This window comes from Asterias amurensis, chromosome 9 (genome assembly GCF_032118995.1).
Source record: "Asterias amurensis chromosome 9, ASM3211899v1".
Classification (NCBI taxonomy): Eukaryota; Metazoa; Echinodermata; class Asteroidea; order Forcipulatida; family Asteriidae; genus Asterias; species Asterias amurensis.
In genome coordinates, this window is record NC_092656.1 from 13,257,861 (window position 1) to 13,277,439 (window position 19,579).

Below are 19,579 nucleotides of genomic sequence, written 5' to 3' on the forward strand. Positions count from 1 at the left end.
GAATGACAGCTTCAAAAGCAATACCCGGAGGAAAAATATTGGGAACAATTCAACTCAATTCATTACCATGGTCTGTTTTTTCAACGTAGGTCTATACGCGCCTGAGTTCCCGTATCCATGCATGCAAAACAAGGAAGTCACGATTACGAATCACGTGAACACACAAAGTGTTGATATAATATCTGTATCCGGAAATGTATCTGCATCCATAACCCTGTGAACCCCCTCTATAAACCCACACTGCCTGGCATTGGTGTTATAGACGTACTATGCTGTCGATATGAACAACACGGGGGAAATCTCTCTGCCCCAAATCAATGATACAGTGGGGACACCTTCGTCGCCTTACTCGTATAATATTCGCATTGCTTTAGCCTGCGTGTGGATCTTGGTCTCCATCCTGGGCCTCGTTGGAAACAGTCTCGTCATCTGGTCCGTCATCCTGTCCAAGAAACTCCGCACCGTGACCAACGTCTTCGTGGTCAATCTCAGCGTGGCTGATTTCTGGACTAGTCTCTCCTATCCGTGGATTTGTGTCGCCGCACTGAGCCACGATGGCTGGCCGTTGGAGTCCGAAGTTCCTTGCCAGATCGCTGCAGTGCAGTTTTACACCGGTCTTGGTGCGAGTCTTTACACTTTGGCCTCCATAGCTTTGAACCGTATGGTCCTCATCACCCAGCCAGTAAGTACCTACCGCTGGTGGTATTCCCCGCGTAAAGTAGCCGTCATGATCGCATTGACTTGGGTTATCCCGTGTGTTGTGACTTTCCTCCCGCCGATTCTGGGCATAGGTGCGTTTGGTTACGATCCACAAGACAATACATGTTCAGATAAAGATGGTCACGAACGAGGTCCCGAATACAACCTGGCACAATCTGTGGGTCTTTACCCAGTCCCAATGCTCATCATCATCTGTTGCTACACGGCACTCTACATTCATCTCAAACGACACTTCAGGAAACAGAAAAAGAGCAGATCTGTCAACAATAATCAGTCAATCTCCCCAGCGGCCGGTTTAGATGGTGAAACGTCCACCGGTTTCATTGTTGCCACTGGGGAATCGTCAGTGACTAATGCTGAGCACGTCGCCAAGAAAGCCAGGCAGGCCATCAGCCGTCACCAACTAGCTATCACCAAGAACCTCTTCCTTGTGTTTTGCATCTTCACATTGTTACTGTCTCCTTATTTTATCTCTCTCGCTATACCATCCAGTCGCAAGTTTGCCGTATACGCAGGTACCATTGCTATTTTTAATAGCTGTGTCAACCCCATCATCTACGCAGTCAATCACCCACAGTTCAAAGTGGTAATGCGGCAGATAGTAACGTGTCGTTACACTGAGATACAGGAGCCCTCAGATTTACTGAAATTCTTGCTGTCATTGCGAAAGAAATAACAATGTTAAATAATACAATCGACACTACTATCACTACCAACTTCATTTATTGACAGATGGCACCACACATTATGACCACACGCGTAAAGCCATGGACGTATAGCAACACCACCACAAACTTTGTGAAGATCGACACCACTGTAACGCAGTGCTTATTACCAACATAACATTACTATATTCAGTACAAGCACTTACATCATCGACACTATCTCCACCACCGACGTCGTTCATTGATACCACAGATGACCACATGTGTACCCATGGACATAGAAACACCATTACAAACTTTTATGATCGACACCACATACCACCACATGTTTAACCATCGACAGCAACATAAACCATCTTCAATACAAGGACTAAGCTTCCATCATCGACACTACCACCACCAACAATTCATTGACACCACGACCACCTGTATAACCATGTACATAGAAACACCACCATCATCTTTTTTATGCGACACCAAATACCACCAAGTGTTTAACCATCGACAGCAACAATATTAGCATATTCAATACAAGCACATCATCGACACACCACCGACAACTTCATTCATTTGCACCACAGATGACCACATGGACATAGCAAAACCACCACCATCTTTGCCGAGATCTATACCACTAACCACCATAGTTTATAACCATCAAGAGCAACAACATCTTCAATACAAGCGTTTTTAACATCGACATCTTCGCCGGCACCAATTAAATTGTTTCATAAGAAACACCAACACCATCTTCATCATTGACAATAGATGGAGAGGACACACGTGGGGAAAACGTTATGAGAACACACAAAGGAAATCTTGACAAAAGTTTTAAATAATGTGAAATGAGGAGACACGAAGGAAAATGGAGTTAGATCCTGCATAAAATAAACTCGAACAATATATGAATAAAATCCCATTCATAAAAACCTCAGATAGTTTCGCTTGTCCTATTGGTGGAGAGCGCGTCACGTGGGGGTTTTAAACCTTTGTTTATAACCGGTTGTGAGCGGAGACTCCACGCTAGCCTTGATGCAAGACGTTTCTCGTTACGGGCGATGCAGGCGCTGTCGGTGAGTTGGCCGCGCTGTGTGTGAAAGGAAAACCAGCGAATATGCACCAAGACTATACGCGCATGCGGACAAATGGAACCGGAAAACACACGCGTATGGACATCGTACATATACATGTAACATGTATACTTAACATGCCATGGAGGTGATACAGAGCTCAAGCACTCCGAAACGGATAAGTTTTACAAAGTTTCTTACTTTATTACGCCTTTGTACGAAAGCCCATTAGTGCCATCGCAAGTACATATTCAGCGAATCTTGTTTATAGAAGTACATCTTTAGCAAATCTTGTTTTTTGGAAGTACATATTTAGCAAATCTTGTTTTTTGGAAGTACATATTCAGCAAATCTCGTTTTTGAAAGTACATAAAATTATTTAGCAAGTCTTGTGTTTTGGAAGTACATTTTTAGCAAATCTTGTTTTTTTTGGAAGTACATATTTAGCAAATTTTGTTTGTTAGAAGTACATATTTAGCGAATCTTGTTTTTCGGAAGTACATATTTAGCAAATCTTAGTTTTTGAAAGTACATAATTTAGCAAGTCTTGGTTTATGGAAATACATATTAACTAGCAAATCTTGTTTTTTGGAAGTACATAATTGGCAAATCCTTTTTTTTTTTGAAGTATACATATTCAGCAAATCTTGTTTTTAGGAAGTATATATTCAGCCAATCTTGTTTTTTTGAAAGTACACAATTAAGCAAGTCTTGGTTATTGGAAGTAAATATTTAGCAAATCTTGTTTTTTGGAAGTACATATTCAGCAAATCTTGTTTTTTGGAAGTACATATTTAGCAATTTTTTGGGGAAGTACATTGCAGCCAATCTTGTCTTTTGCAAGTACATATTTAGCAAGTCTTGTTTTTTGGAAGTACATATTCAGCCAATCTTGTTTTTTGAAAGTACATATTTAGCTAACAAAAAGGTATTTATGAATGGGAATAATAGGGTAGCTACTAGTTCTTTCACGGTCGTTTATGCCTTGATATCACACGGCAATTCGACCATGCAAGGTTTTAAACGACCGTGAAAGAACTAGTAGCTACCCTATTATTCCCTATGTATAGGGCACCCTCCTAGAATAATGTGTTTTATAATATTCGGCTTTTACTTTTATCAAGTGTAATCTTTACCATGTTAGAAAGAATGGTACATTTATTTTCCAGTTTGTTAAGATAAAAGCGACCGGCCGATGTACCTCCAAATATTGCACAATAAATGGCCTTGGTGCATACATTCAATTGAATTGGGGGTTTTCCCACCAAAAAGCTGGATTAGGAAACATAAAGAAAACGAACGAAAGGACTTCTGGGAAAATAGTTCTATACAATTGAGTTTGGATTTCTTTTTGGGGGATCCATACATTCAATTGAATTTGGGGTTTTCCCCAAAAAAAGTTGGAATGGAAAACATAAAGAAATGAAACCGTTATGTTATACTTCAACGAGCATTATACCCCAGGAAATAGTTGTCATACATTGGCTGCTTTCCGTGTTTAATTGTTTGACCTTGTTTAAAGCCATTGGACACTTTCGGAGCAGAACAAAAAATAAAAGTTCACAGATTTACAAATAACTTACAGGGTTTACAGAAGGTAATGGTGAAAGACCTCCCTTGAAATATTATTCCATGAAATCATGAAATGCTTTACTTTTTGAGAAAACATTAAAACAATATCAATTCTCGATAGCGAGAATTACGGATTTATTTTAAACACATGTCATGACACGGCGAAACGTGGGGAAACAAGGGTGGGTTTTCCCCGTTATTTACTCCCGACACCGATGACCGATCGAGCCTATTAATTTTCACAGGTTTATTATTTTATATATAAGTTGTGGTACACGAAGTGTGGGCCTTGGACAATACTGTTTACCGAAAGTGTCCAATGGCTTTAATTTTGTATTTTGTATTAATTATAATGGTTTTTTTTATGAGTAACCCGGCAATGTCTTGATGTTTATGTGTATCCTTGGGGAGGGTTTGTTTGGGTCCTTTTGTGGTTTATAAATGGTCATCCACCTTGAAAGTGAAGTTCTGTCACTATTGGCTTTCCCTGCCGGGGTATTTGGCTTGTTTTACTTCTAATCGTATGCTGTGTACCACCCCATGTTCTAGAGGAGGTTGCTTCCCACAAGTGTCTGCCCGCCACTAAGCCGGGTTCCTCTCTTCTTTTGCTATAGGTGTTTTAAAAATGTGGTATTCTTCTGTTTGTTATTGTTTGTTTGTGTAGATTGCAATTTTGTGTAAAGAATTTGTTGAAAGGCAGTGGTCACTTTTGGTAATTACTCAAAATAATTATTTGCATAAGACCTTACTTGGTAACGAGTAGTGGGGGAGAGGTTAAAATATAAAACATTATGAGAAACGGCTGCCTCTGAATTGACGTAGTTTTCGATAAAAAAGTAATTTTCCGCGAATTTGATTTCGAGACCTCAGATTTCGAATTTTGAGGTCTCGAAATCAAGCATCCGAAAGCACACAACTTTACGTGACATGGTGTTTTTTTCTTTCATTAATATATCGCACATTGATTCGACGACCAATTGAGCTCTTTCATTATTCTTTTACAGCTTTGATTACCAATTGAGTTAAAACTTTCGCAGATATATTTTATGCATAGGACACACCAAGTGATACCATTGGTCTTTGACAATGTTACCAAAGGTGACCAGTGCCTTTAAGGAAAGTTTTCCAACCTAAGCATCTTTAAACCATGTACTTAAAGCCATTATACAATTTCGGTAAACAGAATTGTCCAAGTCCCACACATAAAATAACAAGCCTGTGAAAATTTAGGCTAAATCGGTCATCGGAGTCGGGAGAAAATAACGGGAAAACCCACTCTTGTTTCCGCGCGTTTCGCCGTGTCATGACATGATTGTGTTAAAAAAAAAATCCGTAATTCTCGCTGTCGAGAATTGATATTGTTTTAATGTTTTCTCAAAAAGTAAAGCATTTAATGGAACAATATTTCAAGAGAAGTCTTTCACCATTACCTTCTGTAAACCCTGTAAATTATTTGTGAACTGTGAACTTTTTTTTCTGTACCGAAAGTGTATAATGGCTTTAAATGTAAATGTATGAACATTTTATACTTTCTATAATACAAAATGTTGTGCACTACCTTTAGATTATAGGAGATCGCCTCATGAACGCATTTGATACTGTACTAAAATAAATGTACCAGACATAACTGGCATCTATTGTGCACTGCTTTTATACGATTGTCAAGGAGATGAAATGGCTATTTTTAACGGGTTCAAAGGATTGACAGGAGCGAAACTAGTGAGTCTACAAGCACTTCATATTCTTTTACATTTTTCCATACAAAATATTATCTGTTAATACTTCAGAGCACTTTTGAGTGATAGGTTTGGTTATCAAAAGATTGATATTAACTTTGTTTGCTGAAGTGGGTATGAAAATTTAATGTACCATCAACATTTGATGCTTTCATTTTCAATGCAGATTTCGTACCTAGACAATCCTTTGGGTCAAAGGGGACTCGACTCAAAGGCCGCCGAGTACATAGACTTGATTCAAGCATGGAGGGTTAGAAGGAGTTGGAACGAAGCAGGGATCAAAGGTTCAATGTCTAGTGCCGCGGTCGTAAAATCAGCAGGTGTAAACATCAGCCACTAATCCCATGCCCCGTAATCCTGTAGTCCCTAATAATTTCCGCCGTCAAAATGTAGTTGTTGAGGTGGAACCCTACGGCGCAGCACACGTTGGGGAGTTTTCTGATGTTAGGCGATGGGACTGAAAATAAAAGGACTCTCACGGGATTGGGACTTGAACCAAGTCTAATAAGTCAAACTCCCCCAACCTGTGCTGCGTAGCGGGATGACACCATAACAACAACATTTCGGGGGTTTGACGATTTTTACTATTGTGCACCGTGTCTTTGCATTAATGTGCGCTATGTCTATTTAATATTGTGTAGCCTTTATGTGTTTTTTTTTATATTCGCAAACCTATTGTGAATTTCACTGTATGTGGGACAATGAAATAGAGTGAATAAACGAATACTGAGTACAATGATGAAGGTTTCACTTTTTATCATGATCGTTTTTTGTTTTCATATTATGCAGGGAAAACAATAACTATAGCACTGAACACCAATGGTAATTGTCAAAGACCAGTCTTCTCACTTGGTGTATCTCAACATATAATATGCACAAAATAACAAACCCGTGAAGAGTTGCGAGATCAACTAATTGAAGAAAAAACACCCTTTTCACACGAAGTGGTGTGCGTTCTTAAAAAATACCGTTTCTTCAAAGGGTTTCTCACAATGGTTTATACTGCCAAGTAAGTTTTTATGCTAACAACTATTTCGAGTAATAACCAATGCCACTGCTTTTAATGCAGCACGAGATCGAGAACGAAACTTGAAAATGTCAAACAATTTAAGCTAAAGTGATGCTTCCATGATAAATGTGTTGAATCAAACGACGATCAACTGTGCATCATTAAATGTTGATATGAATTGGAAGTGCGCAAAACAACGTTCTGGTGACCTATGCAACTTTCTTATGTGTTTTCCTTCATGCCTTAAAGTCGAATGAAACCTTTAAGTCGCACTTTTCCTTTCATTCCCAACAAAGTTATTAGTAATTAGCCAGTGAAATAATTCACACAGCCCGATATTGGTGTTAGACGCACTGTGCTGTCGGTATAATGAACACCATGGACGAAGACTCTCTGACCCAATTCAATGATACCACGGGGGCACCTGTCAACACGTCACCTATTTCCTACAAGAGTCGCATCTTTATAGCCTGCATTGAAATCTTGGTCACCATCCTGGGCCTCGTAGGTAACAGTCTCGTCATCTGGTCCGTCATCCTGTCCAAGAAACTCCGCACCGTGACCAACGCCTTCGTGGTCAACCTCAGCGTGGCTGATTTCTGGACCAGTCTCTCCTACCCGTGGACTTGCGTAGCTTTGCTGAGCCACGAAAGCTGGCCCTTGGCGTCAGAGGTTCCGTGTGTCATCGCTGCCGTTCAGGTTTACACAGGTATCGGTGCGAGTATGTACTCGTTGGCCTCCATAGCTTTGAACCGCATGGTCCTCATCACTCAAACCACGAATACCTACAGTTGGTGGTACACCCCTCGTAAAGTAGCCGTCATGATCGCAATGACTTGGGTTATCCCGTGTGTTGTGTTTTTCCTCCCGCTGCTTCTTGGCATAGGTGCGATTGGGTATGATCCACATAGCCATACGTGTACTGACAAAGATGATCATCTTAGAGGCTCTGAATACAACCTGGCACAATCTTTGGGGTTTTTGCCAATCCCAATGCTCATCATCATCTGTTGCTACACGGCTATCTACATCCATCTCAAACGACACTTCAGGAAACAGAAAAAGAGCAGATCTGTCAAGAACATTCAGTCAATCTCCACAGCGGTGGGTTTGGATGGTAAAACGTCCACCAAGTTCACTGTTGCCACTGGGGAATCGTCAGTGACTAATGCTGAGCACGTCTCCAAGAAAGCCAGGCAGGCCATCAGCCGTCAGCAACTAGCTATCACCAAGAACCTCTTCCTTGTGTTCTGCATCTTCACATTGTTGTTGTCTCCTTACTTCATCTCTCACTCTATACCATCTAGTCGTTGGTTTGTTCTCTACGCAGGTACCATTGCTACTTTTAACAGCTGCGTAAACCCGATCATCTACGCCGTCAACCACCCACAGTTCCAAGTCGTACTGTGGAAGATAATTACGTGTCGTTACTCTGAAATACAAGAACCTTCAGATTTACTGAAATTCTTGCTGTCGTTGAGAAACAATTAACAAATCTGCCCTGGGATTGTGATAAGTAGCAACCTCAACACTACCATAACCACGCCGACTTCATTCATCGACACCACGAGAGTACCACGTTGCATTACCAATAGATCACCGTTTATAACCATCGTCGGCACCAACACTACCATTTTCAATAACAGCATCTCAATCATTGACATAATCACCAGTGTCAGTGTATTTGTTTTTATCAGAAATATCACATGCATCTTAATCGTCGACAGCATCACGAACATCTAATCGTTGACAGTATCACACACATCTTAAAGTCGACAGCATCACAGGGATCTTAAGTCTGACAGTTTTACAAGCACCTTAAAGTCTGACAGTTTCACATGCGTCTCAAGTCGACAGCATCACAAGCATCTTAAGACGACAGCATCACGAGAATCTTACGTCGACATCATCACAAGCATCTTAAGACGACAGCATCACGAGAATCTTACGTCGACAGCATTACAAGCATCTAAGGTCGACAGCATCACAAGCATCTTATGTCGACAGTATCACAAACATATCATGTTGAGAGCAAGCACAAGCATTTTAAGTCGACAGCATCACAAGCATCTTAGGTCGACAGCATCACAAGCATTTTATGTAGACAGCATCACAAGTATCTGTAGGTCGACATCATCACAAGCATTTTATGTCGACAGCATCACAAGCATCTATAGGTCGACATCATCACAAGCATCTAAATCGTCGAGACTCCTCTGTTACCCAACATTACCGTTTCATTACCGGTGTCTTCATCATCGATATCGATCGCCAGAACCATTGTAAAGCACTGTGTGATACAGTTGTTTGTAAGAGCGCTTTGTAAATGCCTTTGTAGTATAGTATAGTACAGTATAGTACAGTATAGTATAGTATACTTTTTCAACAGAAAAAATCATGAGCATCTTTATCAACGAGATCATCGTCTTAATAACGGTTGTGCCAGGAGATTTTGTGCCAGGAGATTCGCTCACCCATTTATGGTAAACTAATAGATACAGAATATAATTCTATATCTATGGGTAAACTATGCACAAACTTAATCTGATTGCCCTCTTTTGAATCATCCTCTTTCAGTCCACGTTTTTTTTTCTATACGACGGGGGACAGAATTTGCGGCGGACAGAGTTCCTTGCGACACCGGCACTGGAATCTCAAACAAAACAGCTAAATCTTCAAGAACAGAATAGTATCAAAGTTTTGAACAAGAGTTTTATGCAAAAAGACGTCCTGAAAGTAAACAATGTTTAAATAATAAATTGTTCAGGCCTTTATGGTTTTTTTTAGAAAGACTGTACTTCCACCATGTTTTATTATTTATGAATATTATGATACGCAGACAAATTTTTATTATAACAATTGATTTTCTGCTGTAATTTAAAAAAGCTTTAAAACGTTTCACTTATTAATTAATTGTTTTTCTTTTTCACTGATACACTCGTTTCATTGTTTCAAAAACTGTTAAACAATAATGCAAAAAGAGGCAAATGAAAGTGGGTTTAATTGAACGTTGGACACAACATGTTTATAACATAAACAGCCATTATATATTATTCATAAATACCTCAGACAGTTTCGCTATTCCTATTGGTGGAGAGCGCGTCACATGGGGTTTTTTAACGGTTGATAAAGACCAGCTTGAGCCGTTTATAACCGGTTGTTTTCGGATACGTTTAGATGCATTACGCGCAAGTATTGGTGCAAGACGTTTTACGTTTCACACCTTTTTAAATTGGGAGGTCGCATCACGAAAACACCTAATAATTGTTGATGTTGGACATAAGTTTGGAATCGAAACAAAAAGTTAAAGTAGTTTAGATATATATAAAAGGCCTATAAACAAACCATTTCTGTTTGATAAACTATTCTTGCACACTTACTAAACATAACGATTTTGTGTGTAATATTTTAAATCTTTCACTATGGACAAAACATATAATTGTTGGCATCTATACAGTTCATTGCTTTAAAGGCACCTGCAACTTTTGGTATAATACATGTCAAAGACCAGTTTTTTTCACTCGGTTTATCTCAACATATGCATAAAATAACAAACCTCTGAAAATTTTTACTCAAATGGTCGTCGAAGTTGCGAGAGAATAATTGCAGAAAAAACACCCTTGTCACACAACTTGTGTGCTTTCACATGCCTTTCGAGACCTTAGCTGAGGTCTCTAACTTAATTCAAATATTTCAGTGAGAACTTACTTCTTTAAAACAAAAACTACGTTACTTCAGAGGGAGCCGTTTCTCGCAATGTTTTATACTTCCAACATCTCTCTTTTACTCGTTACAAAGAAATTTTGTATGCTAACAATTATTTTGAGTAATTATTAATAGTATCCAGTGTCTTTAAACAGTAGTGCTGGTTTTAACAGGTTTCAAAGATCAGCCAAAGAGAAACTAGCACCGGATCTAAAATCACTTCATAAAATACACGAAGGAATGTGCACCCTCTACCTTGTGAACGTTTCCATAGCATCTGATTCTTATTCAGACTTATGTTTGTTTTTTTGACGTTTATGATTTTAAGAAGATGTGGTGTGTTTAAAAAAGATTAATGCAATTTAAAAGTATTTGCGGTAGTGAAACAAGTATCGTCCTAGGTATTGACGCTTGTCTCACTAAAGGCCGGTTTATAGTCGGTCGCCTATGGTCGCGCGAGGGAAATCTTGCGCGCAATCCTGAGATGGTGGCCTAAAAACTGTGTTTTTTTATGATCGCGCGTCAAGATTTTCATCGCCAGACCATCGCGCGACCGACTATAACTCGGCCTATTGCTAGGAGTCCACTGGGCCAGCGCCAGTTGGTGCAAGTTCGCGCCAAATATTATGTGATTGGCGCGTAGTGGCTCGCTGTGGCGCCGAATTAATGTCCGCTCGGCATGTGTCGCCATAGACCTTATCGCAAATACCAATGCGCAAGCGCAGACTGTTGAATGAGGTGCATTGTGGGATATATATGAATCAAATTTTGCTACCAGCTAGACCACAATGCATCTAATTCCAAGCTTTACGCGCGCGCCCCAGTATTTGCGAAAAGGTCTATGCACGGCAAAAACTGTACACGCTTGTAATGAACGAACGCTAGCGGGCGCTCTGTTTCTCTGATTTAGATCAGACATATACCTTATCGCAAATACCAATGCACAAGCGCAGACTGTTGAATGAGGTGCATTGTGGGATAGATATGGATCAAATTTGGATACCAGCTAGACCACAATGCACCTAATTCCAAGCTTTACGCGCGCGCCCCAGTATTTGCGAAAAGGTCTATTGATCTCCATTATACTGACTGGATAGGACATCGCGTCCAAACGCAGGCCGCGCGCGTATTTTTTAAAACGGGTGAAGACCGTTCGTCACACGAAGAGCGTTGTAAACTTTTAAACGGAGTTGCTGCAAACAGGGAGAAGTTTTCGTCCTTTTAATTGTCATTTTGGGGATTTAAAATTTTGGAATCGGATCAAACAAACTAAAAATGCTTATGGTGAAGGTGTGCGCGGCTGTTAATCGCCGGAGGAGGGAAAACTGGGTCGGCAAATGGATTGTCTTTCCATAAAAGTAAGTAGGCCTTTGCATTTTGTGTAATGATTCATATTATTATAATATCTAACGTTACAAATATTAGGCAGGAAATTTAAACTATCATTCATAGAAATAATTATTAAAGGCCAAGTATTTGTTATTTTATCGAGCAATTTTTGTTTTCATTCCGTTACAGATGGTTTTCTGGAATCGACGAGGACGGGAAGCTCGGATTCCGACAATGTGTTCGGCTGACATAATGTGTTCGGCTGACATAATGATATAGCATCAATAATTCAAAGGTTCGGAAAGCGACAAGTATACGAATTCGATAGCATTTAAGACGGTACAGTAATAGTTCGTTGAGAGAATCAGTCGTCCCAGAAATGGCCAGCTTCGTTATTTGTGACCGAAATAAAAGTATTTATTTCTGGCTGAACAGTAAAAAGGTTATGGAAGTTTTGCCGTTGGGATTGTTTTTCACTAAAAGGGTTAAATTCGTTAATTGAGGCAACTCTCAATTATCACATTGTTGTTATCTTTCTTGTCCTTTTCCCTAAATATTAGCGAGTATGTAGTACTCTAGTCTTAGTTTGCATAGGCCTAACCCCTCGAATTTTAAATTATAGGAGCGACTCTTGTTTTGTCTTTAAGTTTACATGGTTTATTGTCAGTTTCTCAATGAACTGAAAGAATTAAAAAAAACATGTACCTGAATCCCAATACAGTTTCTCGTCCGAGTTTTTGTTTAGAAATGTGTCATTGTCATAATATTAAAAGGGCATTTGATTGACAAAAATGTACAGTATCATTAGTTTGCATTTCAATCAGAAACTTTTTCATACTTATCAATGGGCGTGGTCCATTTGATTGGGAAACTTCAGCAAAAATACGATAGCAATATATCAATTAATAATCTCCTTATTATTATTTCTATTCTCAATTTACAAAAATTAGCAAATTAGACGACGCTCTCCTGACCTCTTTGTTAAGTTCCCCAGCAGAAGCTTTAGGAGGAAAATCTACCACAAGTACAACTTTAACTGATAGACTCAAACTCGACCAAGTGCACATTAATTTACCCGTTTGAAGGAATTGCGCCGCCATTGTTCGGCCGCGTGTTTATGCACGCAGCATAGCGCAATGTCCTATCCAGTCAGTATAATGGAGATCAATGTGTGTCGCCAAGTGGAATAAACTGGGTGCCATATGGCGTGCGCCAAATGCCACCCGGCTTGCTCCAAAAGGTTGCGCCAGTTCGCGCCAGTTCGCGCAAGTTCGCGCCATTAAACGGCCATTTGATGCAAAAATTCACCCTGTTGGCGCCGTTCGCGCAAATAGAGGGCTATTTTGCGCCACTTGGTGATTAGTTTGTGCCAAAGGTCGCCAAATTGGTTTGAACTTGCCGCCGCTCGGCGCTACTTGCCGACTAAATAAATACCGACCATCGGCTACCTGGTTCAGACCCTCCTCAGCTGCATCTTCGTTGAAAATTGTGTGAAATCTTGAAGAAATTGTGAAGGAAAAAGTGTGTGGAGGTATTGTCGAGTCGAATCTTGAAAGCTGTGTAAAAAAGTCCTGCGATGCCGCCCTGCTATTATAGGCGGCAAGTTGCGCCGAATGGCGGGCAACCAGGTGGCATTTGGCGCGAAGTAGTCACCAATCGGGTGCCATTTGGCGCGCGCTTTGGCGGGCTATCCGCCTCTGTTGGAATTATTTGGCGCGTAGTGGCGCAAACAAGGTGCCACTTGGTGCCAAGTGGCGCCATGTGGCGCGAAATCTCATTGGCGCAACATTCCAGTGGATTCTGATAGGCGGATTGTTTGCGCCAAGGGCGATATGTTCGCGCCATTTGGTGCCACTTGGCGGACACTTGGCGTTGATTTCTCGATGCAAGTGGCGCGACGAAAATTTCAAACATTTTGAAATTTTCTTGCCGCCACATTCAAATTTGGTGCCGTTAGGGAGCGTCTCAAAAGTCGGTAACGTTCCTAGCGCAAAAGAACGGTCCTGCGGGCATATGCCCGCAGGATCGCAACATCATGACAAAGTATCCGCGGAACGTTCCAAAAGACCGGTCCTGTGGAACGGACACCAGTCGGTCATTCGTGATTGGTCCAAGCTATGTAGTTGTGTTGGAAACGTCGATAAAAGAGACTGCTAGTGCTACCTCGTCTTCAGTATCAAGACAGTTGCGAAAAAAAGGTACGTCTTCTTCTTTTTTCTTTTATTGGAGTTGAATCAAAAGGGGGATCGGGGTCATAGCACATTTTAATAGTAGTTTAATTATAATTAATTTTCAAAGAAAGGAGGCTGGTCGGTGGTTTAGCAGATATTTCTCCGGCCGCTCGTCGATCTTATCACGATCAACGCATTAGTTTCTTTTCGTGTTCGTTTTCAGTCCATTTGTTTATTTGTGTGAGGTGCAAATATCTTAGGCCTACATGAAGGAATTATGGTTCTTTAAATATTCGTTTTTAAATATTAAACGTCGATTTAAAAAGAGGGAGTAAATCCACACGTATTGCACAAATATTGGATATCTATAAAGTTATGGAAATAGTTTTAATGTTGACGTTGGGCACAAACACAAATCCTCGCGCAAACTTCAGCCTCCGCTGAGTGCGCAAATTTGATGGCCCGATTTAAATTTGTGAACGCAGAAAGCCTGCGCAACAGAAATTCTGCACGCGCAAAAATTTGCCACACGTAACTTTCACTCCAAATAGCTTGAAGTTTGCGCGGCCCATCTTGAAGATTGCCCGCGCAAGCTTGAAACATCAATTTTTTAAAACCTAAAGAAACAAACCTACGTTGATAGTGAGCTTTGCAAATGGATTTTCTATGAAACACATTCAATACTTAAGTAAACTTTGTCGTAAAATTTGTCGTTGTTAATGTTAGTGAAGTAAACTAAACAGTCATACACAACAGCGTAACTAATTTATCATAATCAATACTCACCACCACCAGCACGGTCAGCCATTTTGTTCAGCTCCAACGTACGTACGTACGTATGACTCCGAGCTTGAGCGCTTTCTTCGCTTCGCGTGCACTCAAGTGTCAGCACAACATGGGCTCATTTTTCGCCATTGGGTCACGACGCCCGGTCCTGCGGAACGTTCTTTTAGGAACGTTCTAACATGAGATTGGACGCGGTCACGCATTTGGAACGATCCAAAAGATCGCTCTGGCGGTCCAAAGGACCGGTCCAAGTAAAGCGGCGGGGATACTCTTGCGATTCAAAAAGAACGTTCCTACCGTTCCGACTTTTGAGACGCTCCCTTACGGGCCACCACGAGCCAGTTGGGAGGTAGTTTGAGCCAGTACACGCCACTAGGCACCTTATTGGCGACACTAGGCGCCATAGTAAATTTGTGTTTGTTTTTTAACGTGGGTTTTGGACTACCGGTGGACATCGCTGTATCCTGACTGGACTAGGCACGATCCGGTCTCGCTTTTAACATTTCCGGGAAGAATATTAAATAAACGATTCATGTATACTATTTTTTGAATGTTGCTGACATTCATAACGGGACAATTTGCCGTGCTTTAGTGACTTGTTTTCTTTCTTTTTGAAGCCATTTTTACGTAAAATTTTCTCTTTTTAAAAATTGAGTTGCACCGATTGTTTCGTACATAACGACAGAAACTGATATGCTCTTCGTTTCAATTTACTGGTACATTATTTTGGTTGAAACCTTTCAGAAAAGGCCGAAAATGACCAAATTCCAGAAGCCCTTTTGACTTCTAAAATTAAATATTCACACAGATGTCACGCACGAAAAACGATGAATAATATGAGGATAAAAGGAAATGAAATCTAGTGACCTGCGGATAGACTGTGTTTAAGATGCCGTGATAATTCTGGTAGCACAAAGCTACTGGTACTGGTCCCAATGACGGGGATACAGGTACTGGTGGTCTTGGTGCTAAGAAGGCTATAATCGATTGTCATGAAGTTGGTTGTCAATACGCCTCTCTTAATACTTATGCATGACGTCATAATTCTACCCAAAATGAGGCTATGGGCGCACGTTCCCCATCACTTGCAGTGGCTGCGCCCATCGTCTCGTTTTGAACTACAACGTGACGTACCTCATGCATAATATTAAAGTCACCTGGAAGTGGTATTTTTTCCCAAAAAAGCTGTTGTCACTAATATGTGTTTTGATGAGTGGAATGTGAATAAACAGTTAACTAAGGCTATACAAAATTAGTTCTTATCTTATTTACAATTTAAAGAGTAGGCCCTGACCCGAGAGGGCGCTGTTCGTGACGTCAGTCGAGGCGCGATATTTGAAGAGAAAATGCTGCATAGTGCTGAAAAAGGCGTCGGTCCGGACCACTAGGCACTATTGCTCTTGTGAGTCTGTTTTGCTGCATCCAGCAGCAATACACTTGGTCGGCATTGCCGGAAAAATGCAAGAAAACAACTTTTTCGAAACGTACAAACTCAATGACTTGGACTTGCATGTACTTTGCACGTGTGTTTACTCTACTCATTAAGGCAAAGTCTGCCTCGATTGACGTCACAAAAGGGGTAGGCGGAGTCAACCCCCAAACAACCTAACTGTTTTTTAAACATGTAAATCGTGACAAACAATTACAAAAAAAAATGTTTTATTGTTACTAAACATACTCTTATGTTTGAACAAAATTAAAATTCTTTTTCCAGGTGACTTTAAGAGAGGCGTAGTGTCAATGAAACTGTTGGTTGTTATGTCGATGAAAGTCTGTGGTGTCGATGGTAATGAAGTAAGCGGTTGTGTCGATGGTTATGAAGGTGGTAGTCTAGTGGTGTTGAAGACGGTAAGGTTGGTGATGATGTTGTTACTGATGTGTCGATGGTTATAAAGGTTGTAGTCTAGTGGTGTCGAAGATGATAAAGTTGGTGGTGATGATGCTACCGATGTGTCGTTGGTTATAAAAGTTGTAGTCTAGTGGTGTCGAAGACGGTAAAGTTGGTGGTGATGATGCTACCGATGTGTCGATGGTTATAAAGGTTGTAGTCTAGTGGTGTCGAAGATGGTAAAGTTGGTGGTGATGGTGCTACTGATGTGTCGCTGACTATAAAGGTGGTTGTCTAGTGGTGTCGATGATAATGAAGTGGCTGGTGGTGGTGCTACTGCTGTGTCGATAGTCATTAAGGGGTAGTCTAGTGGTGTCGAAGACATTAAGGTTGGTGGTGGTGGTGCTACTGATATGTCGATGGTTTTTAAGGTGGTCTATTGGTGTCGATCGAAGATGGTAATGGTGTCATTGCTGTTGATTGAGACTTTATTCATTCTTTCGCAATGACAGCAAGAATTTCAGTAAATGTGAAGGTTCGCGTATCTCAGAGTAACGGCACGTAATTATCTTCCTCATTACCACTTTGAACTGTGGGTGATTGACTGCGTAGATGATGGGGTTTACGCAACTGTTCAAAATAGCGATGGCACCTCCATAGACCGCAAACTTACGGCTGGATGGTATAGCGAGAGAGATGAAGTAAGGAGACAGTAATATTGTGAAGACGCAAAACACAAGGAACAAATTCTTGGTGATGGCTAGTTGCTGATGCCTGATGGCCCGTTTTGCTTTCTTGGAGACGTGTTCTGCATTAGTCACTGAAGACTCCCCAACAGTGAACTTGGTGGACGTTTCACAATCCAAACCAACCGCTGTGGAGATTGACTGACTATTCTTGACAGATCTAGTCGTCTTTAGCTTCCTGAAGTGTCGTTTGAGATGGATGTAGAGTGCCGTGTAGCAACAGATGATGATGAGCATTGGGACTGGGTAAAGACCTACAGATTGGGCCAGGTTGTATTCGGCACCTCTTGGGTGACCATCTTTATCTGAACATGTATTGTCTTGTGGATCGTACCCAAAAGCGCCAATGCCCAAAATCGGCGGGAGGAAAGTCACAACACACGGGATAACCCAAGTCAATGCGATCATGACGGCTACTTTACGAGGGGTGTACCACCAACTGTAGGTGTTCATTGTTTGAGTGATGAGGACCATGCGGTTCAAAGCTATGGAGGCCAAAGTGTAAAGACTCGCACCAAGACCGGTGTAAAACTGCACTGCAGCGATCTGGCAAGGAACTTCGGACTCTAACGGCCAGCCATCGTGGCTCAGTCCGGCGACACAAATCCACGGGTAGGAGAGGCTGGTCCAGAAATCAGCCACGCTGAGGTTGACCACGAAGGCGTTGGTCACGGTGCGGAGTTTCTTGGACAGGATGACGGACCAGATGACGAGACTGTTTCCAACGAGGCCGAGGGTGGTGACCAAGATAGCCAAACAGGCTAAAGCAATGCGAATATTGTAGGGATAGGGCGACGAGTAGGCGGGTGTTCCCATTGTATCATTGATTTGGTGCAGAGAATCTTCGTCCATATTGTTCATTTTATCGACAGCTAAATACATCTAACACCAATGCCAGGTTGTGTGAGTTAATCAAGAATGGTATATTTGGATAAACATTGATATTAATATCCTTGGCGGGAATGAAAGGAAAAGCTTATTTTGAGGTTTTTTAAAGAAAATATGTATAACTGAAAAGGTTGTGTTTCACAAGAACACTGATTGGCGCACTTTCAATTCATATGCAGGGTTATTGATGCAGTGTGGTTGGTTCAAAGTAGTATACACGTATAGTTTGAACACTTTCGGGTTTCGTTATATCGATTCAGTGCTGTATCAATAGTCATTATTTTTACTGTATCATATTTTAGAACAAAATTGGTTAGAAACGATAGTGAGACTTATTGTCCATTTGTACTCAACGGCATTTATGTATTTCCCGTTTGGCCGCACAATCACTTTCAAAAAACAACTGGTTATAAACAGCTTCAGCTGCTCATTATCAAACGTTTAAACACACTAACGTGACACGCTCTCCACCAAAAGGAACAGCGAAACTGTCCGGGTTTTTTTTACGAATGAGTGTTTAATCATTGAACATGTTGTTGTTAACAATCTTCGCCCACACGGTTGCCTAACGTTGGTTCAAATGTCAACTGTCAAAATTACTGGGTTAACATTTTAACCAAGATGTACTTATACGCAGTTTACCTAACTCTATTTTGTGAAATCCAACAACTATTGTAGTTTGTGGCCTTGTAGTAGCCTAATGAAACCAGTGCTGTATTGCGGTTGATTGAAACAACCTTTAATTCTGAGTTTCTTTCTTTATTGCTCAATTTCTCCAACATACAATTGTCTTATGCCACCATTCAACTGCCTTGCACTTCAACGCTGGTTTGGGATCCAGGGTCCTATAAATTTGAACAGAAATTATAATTTTCTACTCCAAAACTGACTCGTTGCAAACATCTAGATATCTTGTATCCCGAGTGACGTTGCTACGCATAGCGCCCTCAGTAGTCCAACTTATTAAACTTATCCAACTCGCAACAAGTGCTCTACCGTCTTGTTTGGTTCAAAAGATATTTTGCTTTATCCATAAAGCAATAGAATCGTACCTACAATGTGCCACTTCATCATGCAAGCTTATTAGCCCATATCCATACACAGAGCAAGGGCACATCACACACCGGTCATGGATGAGACCGGTTGGGCCGAGCGAATAGAATGGGTCACCAACCGTAAATAGCGCCCTCTTTCGATTAATAAATGCTCAATGCACAGTTATACTAGTCTCCTGCCTTTATCCATACACTTGCAGAGATGTACAAATGTACGCATTTATTTTCTGCATTATAATTGGTCTCCTCCCAAGTGACGTAGTTTGTCAGCTACACCCAGCATTTAACCCCCCCCCCCC

At 41.0% G+C, this 19,579-nt stretch overlaps 3 protein-coding genes across 3 annotated transcripts; 2 read left to right on the forward strand and 1 right to left on the reverse strand.

Moving 5' to 3' along the window:
• Positions 1 to 280: 280 nt before the first annotated feature.
• LOC139942264 (melatonin receptor type 1B-A-like) lies at positions 281 to 6,459 on the forward strand. The gene has a single exon (XM_071939058.1). It carries the CDS (start codon positions 281 to 283, stop codon positions 1,394 to 1,396), a length of 1,116 nt encoding a protein of 371 aa, XP_071795159.1. The 3' UTR covers positions 1,397 to 6,459.
• A 682-nt stretch (positions 6,460 to 7,141) lies between these two features.
• Positions 7,142 to 8,263, forward strand: LOC139942240 (melatonin receptor type 1B-A-like). Its single transcript, XM_071939028.1, has one exon. The coding sequence runs from the start codon at positions 7,142 to 7,144 to the stop codon at positions 8,261 to 8,263; it is 1,122 nt and encodes a 373-aa protein (XP_071795129.1).
• Positions 8,264 to 17,079: 8,816 nt separating this feature from the next.
• On the reverse strand, positions 17,080 to 18,198 carry LOC139941750 (melatonin receptor type 1B-A-like). The gene has a single exon (XM_071938365.1). The coding sequence runs from the start codon at positions 18,196 to 18,198 to the stop codon at positions 17,080 to 17,082; it is 1,119 nt and encodes a 372-aa protein (XP_071794466.1).
• Between the last annotated feature and the right edge of the window lie 1,381 nt (positions 18,199 to 19,579).

Excerpts from the sequence above, each read along its gene's own strand:
- LOC139942264 (XM_071939058.1), top strand. The coding sequence starts at position 281 with ATGAACAACACGGGGGAAATCTCTCTGCCCCAAATCAATGATACAGTG.
- LOC139942240 (XM_071939028.1), top strand. The coding sequence starts at position 7,142 with ATGAACACCATGGACGAAGACTCTCTGACCCAATTCAATGATACCACG.
- LOC139941750 (XM_071938365.1), bottom strand. The coding sequence starts at position 18,198 with ATGAACAATATGGACGAAGATTCTCTGCACCAAATCAATGATACAATG.